We start from the raw sequence: 21,670 nt of genomic DNA on the forward strand, positions 1-21,670 counted from the left end.
GACCATAAAGGAACATTTTGGAGGCAGCCTAGAGGGCTGCCCTCTATGGGGTCGCACAGAGTCGGACCCAACTGAAGCGACTTAGCAGCAGCAGTGCAATTAGCAATCTCCCAAACTTAGAGGCTCTCAAGCAGAGGGGAAGATGAGTGTCTGGAGCAATAATCCTGAAATACAGAGCACGAGTGTGTATTGAGGATTCCCAGAGTGGAAGACAAAGGAAGATAAAACTTGAGTTCCCGCTGGGAACGGGGGTCCAGAGCCCACTCTAAAAAGGATCTCTCCCTGTATAAAACAGAGCTTCTCTGGCAGTCCCAAACTGTTTGGAAGGTTCACATTCTTGTAAGCTGTTTGTTTTCTCTGTCTTAAATCAAAGATTGGGTGAAAAAAGTCAAAGTTCACAGGCTGAAAAGAATTTACCACAGAATCTCCAAAATCGGAGATGGAGACCGTCTAGAATGCTCCGCTGTTTCATGCCAGGAACAGCTTTCTGTGTGGGACTGTTTTTGCTGTTTACGGTCACATGACCGCATCCCAACAGTCTCTTTTATGATCTGCGGTAAGTGTACAGTAAGGTCTCTTGGGTAATTCAGATAACAAAGGCCCATTCTTCTCTGCTCGTTTGTCCAGCATCTTGTTTGCAAAGGTCCTAGCCTGGGGTCAGAGCCGTGGTGCTTGGAGTAAGTTCTCATCAATTGCTTACATGGACCTTATCAGCGGAAGTAGAACAGGAAAAGAAAGAACAAGGATAAAAAGGCTAGCGAGTGAGGAAGAACTAAAAATGGGGAAGAAATAATGGAGAATGAAAGGAAAGATGCGTGGAAAAAAAGGAATAAGAAACGTGCATAGCCAGGCTCCCTAGAACGCGCAAGAGTGCTTTCGCCGTCCTTGGCCACAAGGTGGCACCCTTTGAACTTTCTTTCCCCATCAAAATATGAAAGGGGCGGGGGGTTGAGAGGAGGGAGAAAAGAGTAAGCACTCCCCCAACCAAGAACAATTTGAAAACCCACCCCAAAATATTTAAAATCTAGGACAAAGAACCGTCAGGACGGAATTGCTTCAATTGCAAAACCTCAGCGCTGCCTCCCGAGCGGCCCGCCGGCCCGAGTCAGGAGCAGCCCCTTTAAAAAAGAGCGGACTACAGTATTGGGATTCTTGAAACCCGAAACCTAGAAACAGAATCGTAGCGGAAACCAGAAGGAAAACCTTGAACTCCTCCAGACAATTGCTTCCGGGGAGTTTTTCGGGAGAGCGAGGGGGAATAAAGGGCCCGAGAGGAGGGCCCCTCGGATGGCGCGCCCCTGAGGGTCCTGGCGAGTTCGAGGAGCGTGGGGAGTAGAGGACCATACCCTCTCCCTTGGGCTGCAGGTCATGGCCACCGTGGAGCAGAAAGCCCTGGGCATTGGCTTCAAGTGTCTCTCTTTGGCCACTTTTGTGCTCATCTGCGCCGGGCAAGGGGGACGCAGGGAGGAAGGGGGTCCAGCCTGCTACGGGGGATTTGACCTGTACTTCATTCTGGACAAGTAAGTGCCGTGAGTTGTTCCACCCTAGGCTAAGCTGATGATGCTTTCTACCCGGGCTGGGCTCCTTGGCAGGGTGGCTTTGGGACAGGCGCGCATCTCCAGGGACCCAGAGGGGCCGCGGGAGGTGGCGCTGGCCCCAGCTCTGCGCCTTTGTGGACCGAGCGCGCGTCCCCATCCTTCCCGGCTGCAGGAGCCGGACGGGCAGGCGTCGCTGCTTGTTCTCCAGACAGCTTCTTCTCTGCCTTGCTTTCCGGCGACCGAGGCGCCTGAGTTTGAGGATGGGAGTGTAAAGATGCTGTTGACCTACTACCTCTCTGTGAACCTTTTCCGTTTGCTTTAGAATCCTTGGTGAGAAAAACTGGCTTAGGAGAGGTAGAACAACGTTCAGGCACGTCTAAAGTAAGCGGCGTGGGCTTTTAAAAGCCAATCGTCTCTTGTTTAAAAACTCTGCCCTACATATTCCTTTTCCCTTGGTTCCTCATCATAGAATGTAGGCAGACTGGGCAGTTCGTGGAAATATAAGGAGAATTTCTCCACTTCACTGAGTTTGAGGCTAGGGAGTTCTTTGTTGTGGGACGTCTTGTGAGTTGTAGGATGTTTTGTGAGTTGTAGAATGTTGAGCATCCCTGGCCGCTACCCTGTAGATGCTGGTACTACCCGCTCCATAACCTCCCCCACCCCACTCCCCAACCCCCACTAGTTCCTCCGTGGTGACAGGCAAAAATGTCTCCAGACATTGCCAAAAGTCCCCTGCGGGTATATTTCTCCTCCCTCTGGGCTTGAGAAACCCCGATGCGGGCGAAGTCAAGTTCTTGGTGATTTGACTGGTGGGCTACCAGGGAAGTGCAGGAGCCCTGGTTTTCTTGCAAAAATGGATGAGGCTTCAGGACTGTTCAAGGGAGAACTGAACTCTGCCCAATCCCCCGTAGACTTGCCAAGCCACAGTCATTCAAGGAAGTTGCCTGCTATCAACTAAAAAGCAGCTTTTACAATAAAAAGCCCCTCAGCGAAGATCAGTGCTCACTAGCGTCGTGTGAGCGCCCCACTGCCAGACAGGACTCTTGCTGGTACAGTGGAGGGGACATGAGTTTCACAGACTGGAAAGTATTTGCGAGTTGGAAAAAGAGTCCTGCAAAGCAAGCTGGCCAGCTAGACATCAAATGTGCTTTGCAGTTGCCCCTGGAGTTTGATTTTTTTCCGTAAAGGCTGTTTTGAACTCCAGATTCTTTGGATGAAAAGGGAGATCTCTTTCCTGCAGATTTATGAGAAGGTGGATACTGAAAATATACTCCAGTGCTAAGAAATGGAATTTCTTTAGTTACTTCTAGCAGCTGGGAGCACCAGCTCACAGATTCAGACCTTCTGAAAACACAGATGCCCATCATTTTGCTTTTTTTTTTTTTTAAAGCCAGTTCAGAAGAACATACAGGAAGCTTGAAAATGGACAGAATCACCATGTCCTGGAATGGAACAACCCCACATTGCACAGATATCAAACTCTTTCCAAATTACCTTATAGATTGAATTAAACTTTAAAATCAGAGTTCTGAAAGAATTTTGTTGGTGAGAGGAATTTAGCAAAATGATTCTAGGTTTAACTTAGAGAAAAAAAAAAAAACAAGTATTAAGAGCTAAAACATTTTGGAAAAAGAATAATGAATACTTGTATCTCCAAATATTAAAATGTACTGTGAGGCAAATTAATAAAACACAGGATGGCTTTTTAAAAAATGGTTCTTGAACAAATGGTTGGTCCATAGGAAAAGAAAAAGTTTAGATTTACACTTTACCCCCCCCACCACCACCAAGATAAATTCCAAGAGAATTGAAGATTTTAATGTTAAACATTTAATTTAAAAATGAAGTATTGAAAGAATTAGAAGAAAACTTAATGAGTATTACTGTAATCTTAACTTTGGAGCTTTAAAAACAGAGTAGCAACAATAAAGAAAACTGCAAAAAGATTTAAATATATTAAAATCTGACATGTCTATAAGTGAAAAAAATGCCACAAATAAAAGATAACAAGTTACAAAAACTTTTGCAACATAAATTCGCCTCTATAGAGTAACCTTAAAATGTAATAAGCAGTTTTTAAAAGATCATCTCAGTAGAAAACAGGCTTACTATATGAATAATTCACAAAAAAATATGAAAGGTAATAAACAAAAAAGTTCAAGTTCCCTAGCAAAGAAATAGGAAAATCAAACAAGATGTAATATTTATTGCGTTGGCAAAGATTTTTAAAGAATTGTAATATTCAGCATTGGCTAACTTGTGGGAATGAGGGCCGTTGTCATATCTTATAAGGAAAATATAAATTTGGTTTGGTCTTTCTAGGTTTGTGCTAGCCAATAAAACTTTCTGTGATGATGGAAATATTCTCTTTTTGTGCTTTCCAATACGGTAGCCACTAGCCGTATGTGGGTATTGACTCCTGAAATGTGTCTAGTGGGACTGAGGAAATGAACTTTCTATTTTATTTAAGTTTAATATAAATTTCAGTAGCCAGATGTGTCTATTATTTTGAATAGCATAGACAAGAAGATAGCATGGCAATATGTATCAAAGGAAAACTCCAAGATAGTCAGAAAAGAGTGCCTATATGTTCATGGCTATGATGTTTATGATAATGAAGCTGAAAATTATCTAAATGTCCAACAGCAGAGGCTTTAATAAGTTAGATGTGGTATATGCATGATATTGAGTACACATGTTATACATGCATGTAAGATATTTTCAGGAGAAACACAGTGCCCATAATATACTTTTTAAGGGAAAATATAATTACCTAACATTATACACTATGATTCTACCTTTGTAAAAAATGCTAAACACACGTGTGTCTTTATTTACCCAATATGTAATAGTATTTGTCTGTAGAAAGTAGGATTTTAAAATTCTTTTTTTACACTTTTCTGAATCTTCAAATTTTTCTACAGTGAATGTATATTACTTTTATATTCAACAAAAATAAGTTATTTCGAGTTTTTAAAAAGTCATTTCAAGTGTGAGGAGGCTCTCTTAACCAGCGTGCTGAACTCCAAGCCCCTCACAATTATAGAGGATTTGCTTTCATGTTTAATCCTGGAGTACATTTCTAAATACACCATAGGGTCCTTGGCAATGTTGAGGACCCAAAAATGCTCCGGGAAAAAAATGGTGGGGAGACCTTTACAGGTACCTACCTTTACATGGAGGTGGACTCCTCTGACTTCTTTTAGTTGTCTTATTGCTTGAAGAGAGGGACATTTTTGTGCTGAATGAGAAAGTTGCTAGCACTTGGTATGATAAGCGTATGCAATTCCAGCTTGCCATCTCGATTGGAGCTGATTTATGGGATTGTGGAACCCAAAGCTGGGGGATGGGCCACAAGCCAGTGATAGCAAACAGTCCCCCAGCTGGTCCCTAAAGACATGGTCTTTTGTCCTAGAAAGTACCTCCCCAGAAAGTGCTGTCCAGCACCCAACCACTACAGCTTGCAAAGGGAAAGAGTGCTGATGCGTTTTTTTTCCTTGGGCTTCTCAGATCCTCTTGCGGACAAGACACTGTAGAGGCTGAAACCAGTGGCTCACAAGGCAGTGAATTCACCATTCTTCTCCCCACCCCTCAACTCCCTTTTTTCCCAGCGAATGGTTCTCTTCTTTTCTGTGACATTAAACCTCAGCTCATTTCAGCTTTAAGCAGGATGCACCTCTGGCTTGGAAGAAACCCAGATTATACATTTAATGGAACGTCATGTTTTCTCAACCAGAAGCAAAGACTTCATAATGATAACCTAGACTACCACAGTAACACAATAGGGCATTATTAGCGGCTTTGGCCACGGAGCTGATGGACTGGGCTTCACAAGGCTTTATATGATGGAATTTTATGTTCATTCAAGCATGCTTTTCTGGTTACAGTCAGGAAAAGTAGACTGCTGGGAATTCAATCAGGGATTTGAAAGTCAGATTTGAAAGGACTTTATCCAGAGGAAAACAGTCAAGGAGCAGCTAGCCACCTTAAATCTCCCAGAGGGCCCTCTAAGATTAGTGCACCCAGTTGGCCAACCCATGGACATGCGTGGACCTTTCCTCTCTTGCAGGGCTCTTCTGTTATTACACTAGATATTTACATATTGGTCTGTTTTATAGAGAGCTGTTAGTCACTCAAGTGGAAAAAATGGACTCTCCATCGTGAGTCTGGGGAAGTGCTGGCTATATTCATGTGTGCCCTACAGATTTCAAAAATAGAATGGTTGAGTGGGGTGGGGCAGGAGAAGTGGAGGAGATAGTGAGCTGGAGGATGGCAATAATCCTTGAATAGTTGACCTACAGGGTTTCCTAAAGCCACAGCCTGTCACCCAACAAATCCTTACATTTGCAAAGACCCTCTACAGGCTCACTGTGTGGGCTCCTTCCCCATTAGAACCCCCCAGCTCCTCCCTCCACGACGTCTTTTCTGTTCAGCACCAATTTTCTCTTCCTCTTTTCCCCATACAAAGGGACCCTGTCTCGCCACTCATGCAAGTCCAACCCCAGCATCCAAAATTGGGTGGTCACATGTGGTGATGCTCTGTAGAACCCTTCCTATGTGTTACACTTCAGAGACACAGTCATTAAATGGATTTTTATAACATTAGACTGGCAACCACACCATGTTCTGGGTTCCCAGCTACTAACTTACAAAAGAAATCTTTAGAATCAAAACGAAAGTCTCCTAAAACTTACACCGTCTCACAAGTGCCCCAGAGAAAACCTTGCTTGGTTGCTAGGGCAAACGCGCTAGTCTCTAATTTACTGATGAGAAAACTGTTCAACCTTGGTCAACCCACTGGATTAAGTGACCTGTGGAAGGACCTAGGATTAGATAATGACAAAGCTGGGATGCTGTCTGCTCCTGACTCTAAGCCCAGCTTTTTCCACTCATCATTGCCCTGTGCAGTTGGGTCATAATGAGAAGCACATGGCAATACGACTGGGTAGATTCCAGGAATTAAAAATCCCTGCATCAGAGTTTCAGGAAATGATGGTGCGTAAGGCAACTAAGGTTACTTAATTGAGGAGGTACTGCTCTGCTGTTAAAGCAGCTCTAAATTGATTGAAAGTTTCAGGGTCTCCAACCCTCTGCAGCCCATGGAGATGTTCCAGAGGTCTGGGGATTACCTGATGGGTAGTAGGACTCTAAGGACATCTGATTATAATGCCCTTAAAGATCTGATAAATTAATAATTTGTTCACAGTTAATCCGGTGGAAAGGGGAAATTCAACTCTGTAGACATGTTAAAACTCACAGATGTAGCTTGTTTTCAGAAATGCTTTGGAAGAAGACTTCCAGTAATGAAAATGCAAACTTGACTCTGAATAAGGAAGACAGAGTTCATTAGAAGGTACCTTGAAAATGATACAGTAATAATTCTGAGAAGCATCAGGGAAAAAAGCTTTTCAGGGCCTTGGAATGTCTTCTTTTTGATATCAAGTTGGATTTGATGGTTTTTCAATATTCTTCCTTAATTGAAAGAATTGCAGTTTTGGAGAGGTCTTATCAGGTCAGGTAATAGTTGGTAGAACTGCTTGCAAATTGGAAGGTTTGGCTTATGGTTCAAAATAAATAGGGCAGAACTCTTTTGTTTTATTTTGTACTTCTGTCTGGGCCAGCCAAGTAATTATCTCTATCTGTGGAGACCTGGTAAAACTCAGTGTCAAGCTGAGAATAGAATCCAGGAGTGCTGGAGGAAGGCACCCATCCTGAGATAACCTGCAATTATCTTCAAATCCTGTAGGACTCCCAACAGTCCAGGAGCAAACTCTGGCATCCCTTAGTGAGACTTGGCTGTCACATAAATACAAATAGGATTTGCCCATCCTAAAGGAAATCAGTCCTGGGTGTTGATCGGGAGGACTGATGTTGAAGCTGAAACTCCAACATTTTGGCCACCTGATGCAAAAAGCTGACTCATTTGAAAAGACCCTGATGTTGGGAAAGATTGAATGCAGGAGAAGAAGGGGATGACAGAGGGTGAGATGGTTGGATGGCATCACTGACTCAATGGACATGGGTTTGGGTGGACTCCGGGAGTTGGTGATGGACAGGGAGGCCTGGCGTGCTGTGGTTCATGGGGTCGCAAAGAGTTGGACACAACTGAGCGACTGAACTGAACTGAACTGAATTTAGAACATGTGTCTATTTTTGATATGATGTCCAGAGACTGGATTTTGCCTCTTGCAGTGATTACTGTACAACAAAAGACCAAGTGGGTATTTGGCTATTTCCTGATGTGTTTCCCAGACATACCACGTTTGTACTGAAAATAGTGATTAGATTTCTTCCATCTGGAAGAGCTGATTCTTTCATTCATTTGGCATAGGTTTGTTCTCAAGTCCAATCACAAGTGTGTGCTCCAATAAAAGTACAGGTGACAATACCTGTTGTCAACAGTGTCCTGTCCTGGAGGCTGCAAGGAATGGAAGAAAACAGCAAGCAGTCCAAAGCTATTTGCTTTTTAGGTAGGAGGACATTAGAAGGACTCCAGGCAGGTAAAGCTAAAGGCTCTAATGAGGATTTGGGGCAGGGGGCAGGTTAGGTCGGGCTTCCCAGGTGGTGCTAGTGGTAAAGAACATGTCTGCCAATGCAGGAGACATAAGAGACACAGGTTCGATCCCTGGTTAGGAAGATTCCCCCAGAGAAGGGAATGGCAACCCACTGCAGTATTTTGCCTGGAGAATCCCCATGGACAGAGGAGCCTGGCGGGCTACGGTCCATAGGCTCGCAAAGAGTTGGACACGATAGAAGTGACTTACCATGCATGCAGGTAACGTCAATTTTAGATCAAAAAGGAGAAGAAATAAGTAAGTTTACTGAGTCCATGTTACCTGCCACGCATTGTGTAAACATTTTGCCTGTATGATCCCATTTAGTTATCTCCTTTATAACCACATAAGGCCATGATCACTGTTTGACACATGAGGAAACTGAGGTTTAACAAGGTTAGCCAAGGTCATAGTAAGTGATGAAAGTCAGCCTCAAATCCAGGCATCTCTGACTCATGATCTATGCACAGAGATGAAAAGAATCTAAACATGCAGGAGAACATTGACTCAGTCAGTGTAGTTTATGTTATGCCATGGTAACCAAAAAAATCCCCCAAATCACAGTGACACAAAACAGCAAAGGTATAAACCTTTGTAATTTCTGTCTCTGCTACACATCTGGTGAGGGGCAACAGGGGCTCTGCTCAGGGTGCTAGCCTGGAAGCTAGACTGGTGGAAATTCCTTAACACTGGCTTTTACCATCATTGCTGCAGAGGAAGGAAATGCTGGAGAGTCTCTGGCTGGAGCACTGCCAATAAATTAATGATTTGTCCAGATTGAATCTGATGGGAAAGGGAAATTCAACTCTGTAGACATGTGAAATGACATGCATCCTTCACTCACAACCCACTGGTCAGAACTAGTCACGTGACTACTCAACACCACCACCACCATCACACCATCTATACTACCACTACCAGCACCACGCACACATGTGTGCGTGCCAAGTAGCTTCAGTCGTGTCCTACTCTTTGGGACCCTGTGGACCATAGTGCACCAGGCTCCTCTGTCCATGGGATTCTCCAGGCAAGAATACTGGAGTGGGGTGCCATGCCCTCCTCCAGGGGATCTTCCCAATCCAGGGATCGAACCCATGTCTCCTGCATCTCCTGCATTGCAGATGGATTCTTTACCCACTGAGCCACCTGGAAGGCCCACTGCCATCACCACCAAACCAACAAATAGGATGTGGAAAAATACCATCCTCCTGTTTTTCTAAAGGGAAGGGAAAGCCAGATATGGGTGGGCATGAAAAGTCTTTACCATAAACCTTTAATCATACACTACTTTCACCTGAGTAAGCAAGAAAGGAGTAGTCCCTGGGAGAGGATATAAAGATAAGACTTCTCGTCCAGGGTCAGTGTTGAGCCATGTCTTAGATATGTTCATCAACCTGGAATTACAGTCAGACGCGACAGTTCGAATCCGCCTGTGTAGCAGCGATGGCCTCTTGTTCTCTTCCTTCCTAGCCCATTGCTCACATTGTTTACATGAAAAATTCAGTGCAGTGGGCAGGGGATTAAATTAGACTAAACAGAAAGTAGAAATGAAGATGAGACATGTTTCCCTGATAGCTAAGTATTACATGAATGTATTCAGAAGCTCAGAATCCCTTTGTTCATAGTTTGTGGACTATGAGGGAATTTGAAAAGCTGTGAGGGGAGAGTGGGATGCCCAGGTGGTGCTGGTGGTAAAGAACCCATCTACCAATACAGGAGATGCCTGAGACAAGGGTTCGATCCCTGGGTCGGGACTATCCCCTGGAAGAGATAAGGCAACTGACTCTAGCATTCTTGCCTGGAGAATCCCATGGACAGAATAGTCTGTGGGCTACAGTCTGTAGGGTCGCAAAGTGTTGGTTGCAACTGAAGTGACTTAGCATGCATATACACCAGGGGAGAGCAGCCCCTGGAACACTGAGGCAGCCAGGCTGAGAGGATGCTGTGTGTTGCAGAGGCTAATTCCAACCTTGAATCAAGAGTATCTGTGTTCCAGCCAAATGTGTTTCTCAGTGAAGGTGTCGTTGCCATTTTCAGTGGACAGTTTTTCACTGAGAGGGACTGTAGGATGCTTAGCATTTCTGATCATTCCTTTGTAAATGCTGTAAGCTTCTAGTCATTGTGATGCTCAATAAATAAATACGTCTACATATATCCCTAAATGCCTTCCTTGAGGTGGTACCACCCTGGTTGAGAACTCCTGACTGAAAGAAAGCAGGTAGAGCAAGGCATGCCAGTGATACTGATTTTAGGCATCGTAGGACTACATCTGATCAGGAAGAGCATTTATCTACAGGAAGAACCAGAGTGGCTTTAGTTATAAGAGGGCCAGTGGAAACTGCTAACCTTGGAAATGAATGTGCTCAACCAGTGGTTCTCAACCAGGGACCAGATCAGAACCTTAAGGGTCAAGGGCAGGCCTGTATCTTTTGGAAAATTTCCCAAGTGATTGTGATGTGGTTCTTTCCCTCCCACAATAAATCATGAGACTGAACAGAAAGACCAGAAAAGCTGTCCTATACTGATGGCCTTGTTCCTCTCTCATGCGGATGTGGCTAAGGAAATAGACACCTGATAACTGAATGCCAAGCAGAGTTCTTACTTTAGATGGTGGTTGGGAAGGCTCAACATGATATAGAGAAGGAAGAGCCAAGGTCACAAATAAGCCATGCTTTGCCCTGCTGTGTTGGCAGGTCCTGCGTGTGTGCATACACATGGAGGCCATGGTGTTTGCTAGGACAATCCTTTGTTCCCTTTCTGTCAAGACTCCAGGCAGGAAACATACCCCAGTTCCTCAGGGGCATGAACTGGACTAATCACAGAGGTTAAGAAAGCTGACTTTGGAATCAGGCATTTCTGGCTTTAAATACCAGCTCAACCTTTTACTAAGTTGTATGACTTGAGCAAATTTTTTAGCCTTCCACTGAACCTTGGTCTTCTCATTAATAAAACAGGTATTCAAACTACTGCCTCACAGAAGTATCCTGAAGATTAAATAATATTCAATTAAAACCCTTAATGAAGCATTTGGTATGTGAGTGCCCTAGATGATGATAATGGTGGTAGTGATGGTGGTGACAGTACGGTGGTGGTGATGGGGATGATGGTGGAGGGGGCAACAGTGACGGTGAAGATGGTATTCATGGCGATTGCAGTGGTGATAGTGACGATGTGATGATGGTGGTGATGGCGACAGTGATGGTATTGATGGTGATGGTAGTGTGATCAAGATAATGGTGTTATTGATGATGTGATCGTGGTGGTGGTGATGATGGTATTGGTGGTGGTGGTGGTGGTGATGGTATTACTGATGATGGTATTGGTGGAGGTGATGGTGATGATGGTATTATTGATGATGTGATGGTGGTTGTGGTGATGGTGACAGTGATGGTATTGATGGTGATGGTAGTGTGATCAAGATAATGGTGTTATTGATGATGTGATCGTGGTGGTGGTGGTGATGGTATTGGTGGTGGTGGTGGTGGTGATGGTATTACTGATGATGGTATTGGTGGAGGTGATGGTGATGATGGTATTATTAACGATGTGATGGTGGTTGTGGTGATGGTGACAGTGATGGTATTGATGGTGATGGTAGTGTGATCAAGATAATTGTGTTATTGATGATGATGGTAGTGGTGATAATGATTATGGTACTATTGATGATGTAGCAGTGGTGGTGGTGGTGATGGTGGTGATGGTATTAATGATGTGATGGTGGTGGTGGTGATGGTGGTGATGATGGTCTTATTGATGATGTGATAGGTGGTGATGTTGATGGTGATGATGATGGTATTAATGATGTGATGGTGGTGGTGGTGATGGTGGTGATGATGGTCTTATTGATGATGTGATAGTTGGTGGTGGTGATGGTGATGATGGTATTAATGATTTGATGGTGGTGTGGTGGTGGTGGTGGTGATGATGGTCTTATTGATGATGTGATGGTGATGGTGGTGATGGTGGTGGTGATGGTGGTGATGATGGTCTTATTGATGATGTGATAGGGGGGGTGGTGATGAGTGATGATGGTATTAATGATTTGATGGTGGGTGGTGGTGGTTGGTGATGATGTTTTTGTTGATGTGATGGTGGTGGTGGTGGTGGTGGTGGTGGTGATGATGGTCTTATTGATGATGTGATAGGTGGTGGTGGTGATGGTGATGATGGTATTAATGATGTGATGGTGGTGGTGGTGGTGGTGGTGGTGATAATGGTCTTATTGATGATGTGATGGTGATGGTGGTGGTGGTGGTGGTGATGATGGTCTTATTGATGATGTGATGGTGGTGGGTGGTGATGGTGATGATGGTATTAATGATGTGGTGGTGGTGGTGGTGGTGGTGGTGATATGGTCTTATTGATGATGTGATGGTGATGGTGGTGGTGGTGGTGGTGATGATGGTCTTATTGATGATGTGATGGTGGTGGTGGTGATGGTGATGATGGTATTAATGATGTGATGGTGGTGGTGGTGGTGGTGGTGATGATGGTCTTATTGATGATGTGATGGTGATGGTGGTGGTGGTGGTGGTGGTGGTGGTGGTGATGGTCTTATTGATGATGTGATGGTGGTGGTGGTGATGGTGGTGATGATATTGATGATGGTAGTGGTGATAATGATTATGGTACTATTGATGATGTAGCAGTGGTGGTGGCAGTGATGCTGGTGGTGGTAATGGTGGTAATCACCCCTAGAGAAAATGGCTGTGTTCCTCTAACCAAAGACATCTCCTTAGATTATAAGTTGGACTTCCTGTCTAGGGTAAGGAGTACATCAGTTCAATTCAGTATTTATCAAACTTTGCTAAATGTATCAGATTACAAAATGCCTATGACATGTTCCTGGCTCTAAAGGATTTTGCAGTTTAGCAGAAGAGACAAGGGGCTAAGGAAACAGAGTTGGTGAAATAATGAATTTTGATTGAGATTAGAGAGGTTTAGGAGACTTCCTAGAGAAGGTAACTTCGGATCCAGGACTTGAACCTCAAGCAGGGTTTTGCCAGGTGACAAAGTAAAGAAAAAAACATCAATGCCCAAGGAGCAACACAAGAACGTGAAATGACACATATTCTTTGTGATGTAAGCATGACAGTGAGGGTGACAGAAAAAGAATCTGGAAAGAGCAGGATTTTTCATATCAACAGTAGGTTAGGGGATTATGTTGGGGGAATGGGAAAAAAAGAACAAATGAAATTGAGTGACTTTGTAGGGTGGAGTACCAGGACTTGATGAGCAGTTGGCTGTGAGTGAGTGAGAAGAAAGAGCCATGAGGGGAAGGAGTAGATTTCAGAAGAAAAGAGGAGTTTGGTGTGGACATGTTGAGTCTGAACATGTAGGACATTTGGGTGGAGGTATTGAGTAGGCAGTTGGATTTATACCCTGTAACTGGAAAAAAAAAAAAAAAAAAGACTTGAGAGTTGTCAGCCCAAGATGAAAATATGGATATGGTAATCAATAATATAGAGATAATATCAGGGTTAAAAAATGTCAAGTAGAGGTGGTGTTTAATGAGGAAGATGGCCAGGGTCCAACCTCGAGGAATTGCCAACAGGAATGTCTGGGCCAAAGAAGAAACTCCATTAACTAGAGTTGAGAAGAAGTCACCAGAACAGTTAGAAGAGAAACAGCTAAGAATTGTTACCACTGAGGCCAGGAGAGAGAGAATTTCAGTGGAAGGGTGATGAACTAGATGTTTTCCCCCTAAAATCATCATCTCTATTCCTAGTCTTGGGGGCAGCATCACCCATAGATCTAACCACGTAAGCCAAAAGGCTGGGATGAATCCTCTTGTACTCCAAAGCCTGACAATGTCTGCTCCCACATCTCTGCTTTGTCATCACCTTGCTGTACTGTGCTTAGTTGCTCAGTCATGTCCAACTCTTCGCAACCCTATGAACTGTAGCATGCCTGGCTGCTCTATCCATGGGGATTCTTCAGGCAAGAATACTGGAGTCAGTTGCCATGCCCTCCTCCAGGGGTCTTCCCAACCCAGGGATCGAACCCAGGTCTCCTGCATTGTAGGCGGATTCTTTACCATCTGGGCCATCAGTGAAGCCCTGTCATTACCTTGCTGCTACTGCTAAGTCACTTCAGTCGTGTCCGACTCTGTGCGACCCCATAGACGGCAGCCCACCAGGCTCCCCCGTCTCTGGGATTCTCCAGGCAAGAATACTGGAGTGGGTTGCCATTTCCTTCTCCAATGCGTGAAAGTGAAGTCACTCAGTCGTGTCTGACTCTTAGCAACCCCGTGGACTGCAGCCTATCAGGCTCCTCCATCCATGGGATTTTCCAGGCAAGAGTACTGGAGTGGGGTGCCATTGCCTTCTCCGATCATTACCTTAGTTCAGACCATTTCCCACCCAGTTCACGGAAATGTTCTCTAAATTGGTCTCTTTACCTCCTTTTTTTTTTTTAACCTTTCCCGCTGGGGCTTCGCAAGTGGCTCAGTGGTAAGAATCCGCCTGCCAATGCAGGAGATGCAGGAGACATGGATTGGATCCCTGGGTCAGGAAGATTCCCTGAAGTAGGAAATGTCAACTCATTCCAATATTCTTGCCTAGAAAATTCTGTGGACAGAGGAGCCTGGCAGATTACAGTCCATGAAGTTCCTAAGAGTCGACACACCTGAGCATGTACACACTACTCTGTACTTGACATTGGTACCAAGTTGATCTTTTCATCTCCCCCACTCCTTCAACCTCTAAATACTCCCAAAGTTCTTTCAGTATAAAATGTGAACTCCTTAGCAAGGGATTCTAGAGCTTTTTTGCTCTGATTACTATGTGTTGCCCTTAGTTTCATCTCTTACCACACCCAACACCCTTGCAATTTCCAACAAAACTGTTGGTGTACAGTTCCCTGAACTAACCCCATGCTCTTTCTTGCCTTTAGCTTTAGTGACCTCATCACCATTTCCATCTTTGTATAGGTGATACCTTCATAACTTTTGAGATGATACTGGCATTTCTTCCCTTCCTGTCACTAGCTGTGGGTTCACAGTGGTACAGAAAAATTGAGAACAGTCATCTCTTTACATATCATTTTCATTCTAAGTTTGTTCTTTGTTCAGAGTCTCTCAACCCCATAACAACTCATATCACATAATAAGCAGTGGAGGGGTCCATTATGAAGACATGGAGAAGAATAACACTTGGTGTGTGTCCTCTGAGGTCTCATTCAGTGGCCTTATCTTCTTTTCCTCGTACCCTGCTGCTTAACCATATACAGCTCATTCTTGTAGGAACCACCTAGAACAGGACTTCCCCAACACCTTTTGGCATAAGGATTATGATCAGAATCTTAACCATCATTACTTACATAAAATGTTGTGTTAGTCACTCAGTTGTGTTCTATTCTTTGCGACTCCATGGACTGTAGCCCACCAGTCTCCTCTGTCTATGAAATTCTCCAGGCAAGAATACTGGAGTGGGTTGCCATGCCCTTCTCCAGGGGATCTTCCCAGCTCAGGGATTGAACCTGGGTCTCACACACTGCAGGCAGATTCTTTACCATGTGAGCCACCATAAAAGATAATGCAAATATTAGGTTTATGGAAATTATATAGACAATTTAAAAAAAGAAATATCCTAACTGAACTACACCCCAGTCACAATAATAAGCTATATAAGGTCAAAGGAATTACAAAATGCCATTGGACAGCCATAATCTAACCATAAGTAAATGGATGGGCCAGTACATTCCTCGCCTGTGCTTGTCCCAGTATAATTATTAGTGGCTTCCTAGTTTACTCTTGAAAGTGTTTCAGTTTGGATTTTAAATTATATGGTCATCCTGATTATTGACTGTCATAAAAGACACTATCAAAGGAACACAAGAGGATTGAAAGCCAAACAGATGAATCCTCTAATACACCTTATTCCGTTAAAAAGGGCAACCAGTTTGGCACTTCTGATTCCACTCAAGTACACCAATTTTAACCTGGCCCTGGCATCCCCATTCCCAAATTCCTATAAAAATGTGTGGAACTTCTGCAGTACTTCTCGCTAACTTAGCAGCCGAACACTACGAATTGTAATCGTATGCTTCCTCCCTCCATGGGGAGGCAGTGTTGCACAAGTGTTAGGAGTACAGGCTTAAACACCGGAAAGACTGGAGAACAGCAGTGTTTGGACTAAGAGCATGGACCATAGGGTCCTTCTCCCAACCCTACCACTCACAAGTGTGCCCTTGAGTGAGTTACTTATTCTCTTTGTGAACTAGGTTTCCTTATCTGTGAAAAGGAGCCTAATAGTATTATCACATAGGGTTGTGCTCAGAGCAGAGTGCTGCCCACACACAGGAAGTGCTCATTAAGTACTAGCTATTATTAAATGGCTTCTCTGGTGGCTCAGTTGGTAACGAATCCACCTGCAATGCAGGAGACACGGGTTTGATCTCTGGGTCAGGAAGAACACCTGGCGAAGGAAATAGCAACCCACTCCAGTATTCTTGTCTGGGAAATCCCATGAACAGAGGAGCCTGGCGGGCTACAGTCCATTGGGCGTCAAAGTGTCAGATATGATGGAGGGACTAAACCACCACATTATTAAATGGCAATGAATGTAAAGTGCTCAGCACAATGCCTGCTGCCTAGTAAGTACTTAGTGCATGTTGTTCTGTAATTAATCTTTTAGATTCTAAAGGACCTGCCAGGCATTCAAAAATCATTTTGCTGCATCAATACACACTCTTTTTTATTTATACATACTACAAATATATCCAGCAAGAAAGAACCGAGAAAGGTCCTATGCTGAAGGCATTGGTGACTTTTGGAAGTGTTGCTTCAGGACCTCATAAATGCAGAAATTAAGGTTGAATGAACTCAGGGGCTTAGTTTGAGATGAGAAAGGAAAGAAAGTTTGTTGATGACTTCTGAAGAAGAAGCTGAACAGACAGTTAGCTTCTCACTGCCTCCCCGACCATCATCTAAAACTGTTTCATCCCCTGAAAGAGAAAGTCTTCAGAAGGCATCTGGGGAAGCCTGCGTCAGGTCCATGCAGGACACCTGCGTGTCCGCCACCTGCGTGGAGGACAGCCACACTGACCTCCAACACCCTCGTAAGAAATTCCACTAGGAACAAAGCAGATGAGCTGAGTTTGCAGGAGGTCCAGCCGGGTCTGCTTTCAATCCTGTTGCCAAGTTAGAAAAACATGTAGAGGAGGGTTCTGGAGGAGCCTCAAGAACAATCCCAAATCTGGAAGTGAGTCTGAAGGAAAGACTGTGACATCAGAAGAAGAGGCCACCTCCACGGAGCCCTGCTACCCTGCGGCATCAGTATCACCCAGAGGCATCTGTGCGGGACAGTAGAGGGGGAAAGAAGCCACAAAAGAGAGAGCGCACGAACACCAGGCATCTTCATGACAGTGACTCCCTCCAGCATTGCTGAGTCCTCCCCACATATCCTGGGCCTCCAGGGAAATGGCAGTCCTGTCTTTGATTATGTGGATGCAGTAGGGATGAGGAATGAGGTCAGATACAGCTCCAGATACAGAACTTGGAGTAGACATCAGGTCCCAAAACCCAACATATGGCAAGCCGGAACAGATATGGCCCTGTCCAAAACAAACACACAAACTTTGCAAGGATGAGATTCCTTTGTGAAAAATGATGAAGAATTATTCCATTCCCTACTCTCCCCTAATTGATGGAACAATAACATAAGCTTACTTTAGCTATTAAGGCCAACTCCCTTCCCCCAAACTAAGTTCTTTTCTAAAAAAAAAAAATTTTTTTTCATTGGAGTATAGTTGATTTGCAATGTTGTGCTCGTTTCAGGTGTACAACAAAGTGAACCATTTATACGTATACATATAGCCACTCTTTTTTTTTTTTTTTTAGGTTATTTTCCCATGTAGGCCATTACAGAGTATTGAGTAGAGTTCCCTGCGCTATACAGCAAGTTCTTATTAACTATCTATTTTATATATAAGCATGTGTATGTCAATCCCAGTCTCCAAATTTATCCCTCCCCTCCATTATCCCTGGTAACCAGAAGTTTGTTTTTTACATCCATGACTCTACTTCCATTTTAAAAATAAGTTCTTTTGTACCTTTTTTATTTTTTAGAATCCATATATAAGCAACATCATACGATATTTGTTCCCCAGATTTAGTTTTTAGAGAAGTTTGCAAGTTCAAGACATTGCCATATATATGGCAAATATGAGACCCAGTTACACCTTCCCACATTGAAAGATGAAAATAGGGCCTACAAGATTTTAACAACTGAAAATAAATGATGTAACAAAATTCCTGAGGTGGAAGAACATGTCTATGGAAAAAATTTTCAACAGCAAAAGAAGTCAGTTTTTAAGCACCATATGTTTTATGATTTCAGTGACATTAAATAAAATAAGAACTTTGTTAGGTGATAAAATATGAAAAGAAAAGAAAAGAAAAGGGACCTAAAACAGTTAAGGAAATATAAAATAATACGGAAAAATGTAAAGTCATAAAGCCACCTGAGAAGCAGTAAAGAACTGACAATGCAGAAAATGAAGGATGAAGGAATGTTTGAGAAGTTCTCATAAGTTGAATAGGAAATGAGTTACACAAAGGTGATGAGAGAGAAGATGATAAATAATGAATGACAAAAATAGATATCCAGTATACCAGATAATTTGCATTGCTAAAGAATAATCCAGAAGAAGCACTCAACAATTTGATAGAACTTCCCTGATTAAAAAACAAAAACCTGAAAATGTAGATTTCAACTCATCAAGTAATAATCAAAATTAATTAAAAGAGATCTGTACTTAAACATTTCCTGGTAAGAATGTTTAATTTCAAAAGCAAAAGAAGAATTTTATGAATGGGAAAAGATACAGGTTACCTACAAAGGTTCTGCAACATTAAATGTTGGAAAAATTTAATGGATAAAGTTATGAACAAAAATGTTCTGTCAAGATGTTATTTACATGAAAACAGAAAGAGATTTTCAAATACATACAGATTCTTCTAAAAGGGGGAGTGAGGATAATTTTCTTTAAGAACTTACTCAGAAAGTGAATCAGGGTTTTAAAAAAACTTAATAGTGATTATATAAAAGAACTTCCAATGACCATCCAAACCATTTAAGCAAATATGTCTCATTAGTATTTTCATTAAATTTGGAGATGATATTACATCAACTAATAAGAGCAGTCTGTTACGAGAAAGGAACAGCTGAAAGTAAGAAACTTTTGGAGAGAGAATGTGCTGTTCCTGAGTATTCAAATTCATTGGAAAAAATGACCACCACAAAGAATATTACAAAAATAAATTCAGCTCATCAAAAGACAGTTTAAGAAACTTTTTCCAGAACTCAAGCAGAAAGAATACAGAGATTAAAATTATGAAACCAGAGGTAATACAAAGGCATATAAAAATTCCTCAGACATAGAAAAATCCAAAATATATACCACCCACATACCTTTATTAAAAAAATATCACTTGAAAGTATTGACATCAAAATGGAAAACTTTTGTAAATAAAGGATATGAAAAAGATATAATATAAAAGAAATAGAAGTAATGGCCCCAGAAAAGTTAATGTCACAGTAATGTTATCAATGAGGTTGTACAGCAAAATATAAAAGTTAAAGAATGGATTCTCAAAACAGAAAGTGAAAAGTATAAATTTTTTTATGCCACATAGAAAAAATTGCTCATACTATATTTGCATATACTGCCTCCCTAAAATGAAGTTTACTTTTATCTAGCTTACAAATCAGTCAATCCTAAAGGAAATCAACCCTGAGTATTTACTGGAAGGACTGATGCTGAAGCTGAAGCTCCAATACTTTGGTCACTTGATGTAAAAGAGCCGAGTCATTGGAAAAGATCATGATTCTGGGGTCGCAAAGAGTCAGGCACAACTTAGAGCCACCCCAGTTCTCTCAGTCCTATGGCTGTGTGCTTGAAGGGGGCTCATTGTGTCCTCGTGGCTTGCACGTGAAGGGTGCCTCTGACTTTTCTGGCATCCATAGTACTGTACCTTGTCTTATCATGGTCACCTGGTGGTCATCCACAGATCACATTGCTGGCTTTGACTGGTGGCCTTTCAGGCTCGTTTATCACATCTTGCTTTCAGACAACTAACTAGTTTTCTGTTCTCTTAACAACAATTCTGTGTTGAATTTGCACCCAATGTACCAATACTTGTTATCAGAAATATCTTTAGACTTTTCTTGCTCTGTGTGTGTGTGTGTGTGTGTGTGTGTGTGTATTGGAAAAGGTGAATTAGTGGAGGTGAAAGGATTACATATTTTGGTCTAGTATCTTCCTGAGCATTCACAAGAAAAACACAGTTTAGTTTACGTCTTGACACAGTATATGTGCATTATATACCTACACATAGTTAACTGAAAGTTTTACATAACATGACTTTCTGTATGGTATACAATATATTCTGATATTTCTATTCTATTTCATTTTTATTAACTGTTGGCAACATCCCACCAAACTGATTTCCCAAATCACTAATAGGTTGCATTCCACAGCATAAAAGTCATTGCTGTGATAGCCTTCAGTGAGGTGGACTAACAGGGAAATTCCTTACAAGTCAGTACAGTGGGGCTGGGGTCTCCAGACACAGATAGGAGCAGGGTGGGTACAGTGTTCAGTGGCTTGACTTGGGTCTGCACTGAAGACATTGGAGGAGGGTAAGAGTTGCTGTCAGCTTTTAGAGCAAGAGGGAGGCTGGTTCATGACTCCAGCCAATCAGAAGAGGACAAGAGCTGAAGCTCTAGGCTCCAGCCAGGTAGGGTGCAGGGAGGCTAGGAGGAAGGAGAGAAGGGCCAAGGAAGAAGTGGAGTGGGGTAGGGGGTGGGAGGGGGATACAAATGAATGTGGGGCCAGAATTAATTGCCTGTTCCGCTCAGTGGCGCCTGAGGCTGCCCTAGCCTTGCAGGATTAGCTGGGGACCTGGTGGGTCACTGAGGACATGAATGACTTCAACTGGGTGGGGCTGAAGAAAAGCAGGACCTGACAGTTTTATAATTTCCATCCTTACTGGGACTATGCTCTTCCAGGACTAAAAGAGTCCTGGGTGATGTTTCCAACTGTGAGCTCTCTTTATTTCCCTTTCATTTTGCTCTGACCCTTATGCCAAGGAGAGGACAATTTAAACTCAATTTGGACCACTTGATTCTTTCTGACTGGTTGTATCTGTGGCTAATGGAAAGAGCTTGTGTTTTTAAAGGAGCTCAACCACAGGGAGGTTTGGAAACTCATATAAACACAAAAGAATGTGTTTCAGAAACAAATCAGAATGACACCCAGGGTTCTTCTTTTGCTGTTACTCTTTGCATATGAGATCCTTGAAAGTAACTGAGCAGTAATCTGAGGGCCAGGTCAAGTTCCATGCAAACCCCTCTCTGCAAACACACAGTGAATACACAAGATGTACTGACTTTCTTATCAGGCTCTAAACCTTGGAGAGGGCCTAGAAAAACAAAAATAAGTAAGGAGCCCTGGAGCTGCTCCCAGCAATTACCTTCTCAAGGGACCAGTGGCTTCGCCTCCTTGTGGTCTGGGGAACCCTTCTGAAAGCCAAGCAGAAAGTGGTGTGAAGAGGAGGTGACTGATTTTGAGTGG

At 43.0% G+C, this 21,670-nt stretch overlaps 1 protein-coding gene across 1 annotated transcript in view; it reads left to right on the forward strand.

Moving 5' to 3' along the window:
* Positions 1-1,015: 1,015 nt before the first annotated feature.
* Positions 1,016-21,670, forward strand: part of ANTXR1 (ANTXR cell adhesion molecule 1) — a 258,924-nt gene continuing 238,269 nt past the window's right edge. Inside the window, exon 1 of the mRNA XM_006049074.4 lies at positions 1,016-1,520. Coding sequence (XP_006049136.1) covers positions 1,369-1,520 — 152 coding nt within the window. The 5' untranslated portion in view covers positions 1,016-1,368. The remainder of the gene's footprint in view (positions 1,521-21,670) is intronic.

This window comes from Bubalus bubalis, chromosome 12 (assembly GCF_019923935.1).
Source record: "Bubalus bubalis isolate 160015118507 breed Murrah chromosome 12, NDDB_SH_1, whole genome shotgun sequence".
Taxonomy (NCBI): Eukaryota; Metazoa; Chordata; class Mammalia; order Artiodactyla; family Bovidae; genus Bubalus; species Bubalus bubalis.